General features: G+C 38.4%; 2 protein-coding genes across 2 annotated transcripts in view; one reads left to right on the forward strand and one right to left on the reverse strand.

Moving 5' to 3' along the window:
* LOC125031263 (neurobeachin-like) overlaps positions 1 to 2,500 on the forward strand; it is a 1,410,248-nt gene that overhangs the window by 851,520 nt on the left and 556,228 nt on the right.
* LOC125032555 (cuticle protein 8-like) lies at positions 134 to 1,134 on the reverse strand. Its single transcript, XM_047623775.1, has 4 exons — positions 1,043 to 1,134; positions 734 to 808; positions 479 to 616; positions 134 to 321 (listed from the first exon to the last, which is right to left on the reverse strand). Exons 1-4 carry the CDS (start codon positions 1,052 to 1,054, stop codon positions 199 to 201), a joined length of 348 nt encoding a protein of 115 aa, XP_047479731.1. The 5' UTR covers positions 1,055 to 1,134; the 3' UTR covers positions 134 to 198.

Raw genomic sequence — 2,500 nt, forward strand, 5'->3', positions numbered from 1 at the left:
CTCTCTCTCTCTCTCTCTCTCTCTCTCTCTCTCTCTCTCTCTCTCTCTCTCTCGCATTCCTCTCCGTACATATACCCAAAGATTAATGAGCATGTGTTTGTTCAATCATCGCAGGACAATAACATAGCACGAATTGTTATATGTAGTTATATTTATATCAGTATTTATGAAAGTATGTATATATATATTTATAGTAATTTAATGGTACCCGTAGGAAGGTTTGAAGGTAATAGGAGGGCCGTAGTACTTAGGGTGTTTGGCCTTGCCGTAGTAGCTAACCTTGGCCACATAGCCCTTGTAGTGGTCGGCCGTGTACTCAACCTGCGAACGAGAAGAATGGTTCTATAAGAGCGCGATTGCTTGTGGAACCCATCGCAAGGGAACAGATATTTGAACTCGGTTATCTTATAATGGAATGAGGTTTAGGAGTATGAGAAGGTATCACAAGTTAATGATTAATGAAAGATGTGATAACTACAAGTTGCTTGCGGCCGTCGGGGAGCGCGACGGTGTAGGAACCGTAGACAGCTTTTCCGTCCGACTTCTCGCTCTGGCCGAAATGGGCGCCCTTGTAGTCGTCGTGCACGTCGTAGTTGAAGTAGTACGGGAGGGGTTCCTGATGGAGTTGGAAGAGATTAGAATAACAGTTTTTGTTCCTGACAATTGGCTCTTCTGTAAACTCTACCAAACTTTTTCGTAAATTACCGGTTGACCAGACTGAACATTTATTTACCGGTTTATAAACGGGTTCGTAGACATCAGGGTGACCCAGGATAACCTCGATCACTGCTAGTAGCACGAACACCAACTGCAATTACGTAATGATAAGGCTTGATAGTGTATGGTAACTTGTTACCCCCCTGGCCAATTTATCCTTTGGAGTAATGGGCATTCTCAATAACAATGTAAATTGTAATAAAAGTTATGTTATAATGATTGAAGTTAAATTAAATATATTCGACCATTACATATCTTCACGTTTAAAAAGATGAATCCACACGGCTCCGACATTTGTATCGAGTGTCTATGGTAACCATTTTACCTTCCAAAACATGTTGCTCTATACTTTGTGCGAAGTATGTGAAGGCGCGACACACTCGGATGCGAATGACAAGTGGCCTGGGCACAGCCGCCCCTTTTATACTTATGCTCGGCAGACTGACGGTGACGTGTGAACAATGCACGTACTGGCCGCCCGTACCAGCCCTCTCACATGCACCGCCAGACGCAGGTAAGCACCCCACGGGCCTCGTTTGCGTCATTACACCGCCTGCCTATTGGAATCTGGACGGGTGGTGTGTCTTTCCTTTTCCTCCCCCCCTTATCTCTATCTCTCTCTCTTTCTCTCTATGTATGTATGTATGTATGTATGTATATATAATATATATTATATATATATATTAATATATAATATATAATATATAATATAATGTACATATGATTTACGTGTATATGTATATTATTTATATTACTTATATATATATTATATATATTATATATATATTATATATATTATATATTATATATATTATATATTATATATATTATATATTATATATATTATATATATTATTTATATTATATATTATATCACACACACACACACACACACACACACACACACACACACACACACACACACACACACACACACACACACACACACACACACACACACATATGCATACACTTACCTGCACTGTATGTGTATATACATATATATATATATATATATATATATATATATATATGTATGTCTGCAGAAGAGTGTGACTCTGTCTTTAGGGGTGTGAAGTGTAATTGAAAAAAAAATCGCATTTGAACGAGGCGTGCTGCAATCAGGGGAACAGCGCACTTGGAAAACGGCAAGATATCTAGTATTAACTGCAAAAGGAATACTATGGCAGGAGAAAATCCTTGCATTCCCTAGCGGTGCAGAATCCTTCAGATATTTAAACTGGGGTATTTGCATGCACAGGAATTCTGATTGCCTTTTAAGGACTTAGTGTTTGCTATGCAATAAAAGTTCTATAGGTTTTGTTCTCTCCAAAGGCAAGTCTTTGAAGAAATTTATTTCCTCCTGCATATTTGCACTCTGATGCGGGTGAAAATGTTTGAGTTTTGCCACCCACGTTAGAATCCAAGGCACCAGTGATTTCCAGAGTGACTTTGGCGAATTAAATATTATAGACAGTTTACATTGAAAATAAAGTTTATACAAAGGTTTTGCGTTTCGGTATTTCTTTTGGAGAAAACCTTTTATAATCTAATCCGGAAAATGAAGCGCTTTATCTTCAAAGGAAGAAGTGTGCAGTAAATAAATCTATAGTGCTGATGTGACGGCTTTGCAAGATAAGAAAGGAAAATGTTCATAAGACTATTTACATCTATTTTTCTTTATGCCAGTATTAGGCCTACATCTATCTATAACACACACACACACACACACACACACACACACACACACACACACACACACACACACACACACACACACACA

The sequence above is a fragment of the Penaeus chinensis genome, chromosome 2 (genome assembly GCF_019202785.1).
Source record: "Penaeus chinensis breed Huanghai No. 1 chromosome 2, ASM1920278v2, whole genome shotgun sequence".
Classification (NCBI taxonomy): domain Eukaryota; kingdom Metazoa; phylum Arthropoda; class Malacostraca; order Decapoda; family Penaeidae; genus Penaeus; species Penaeus chinensis.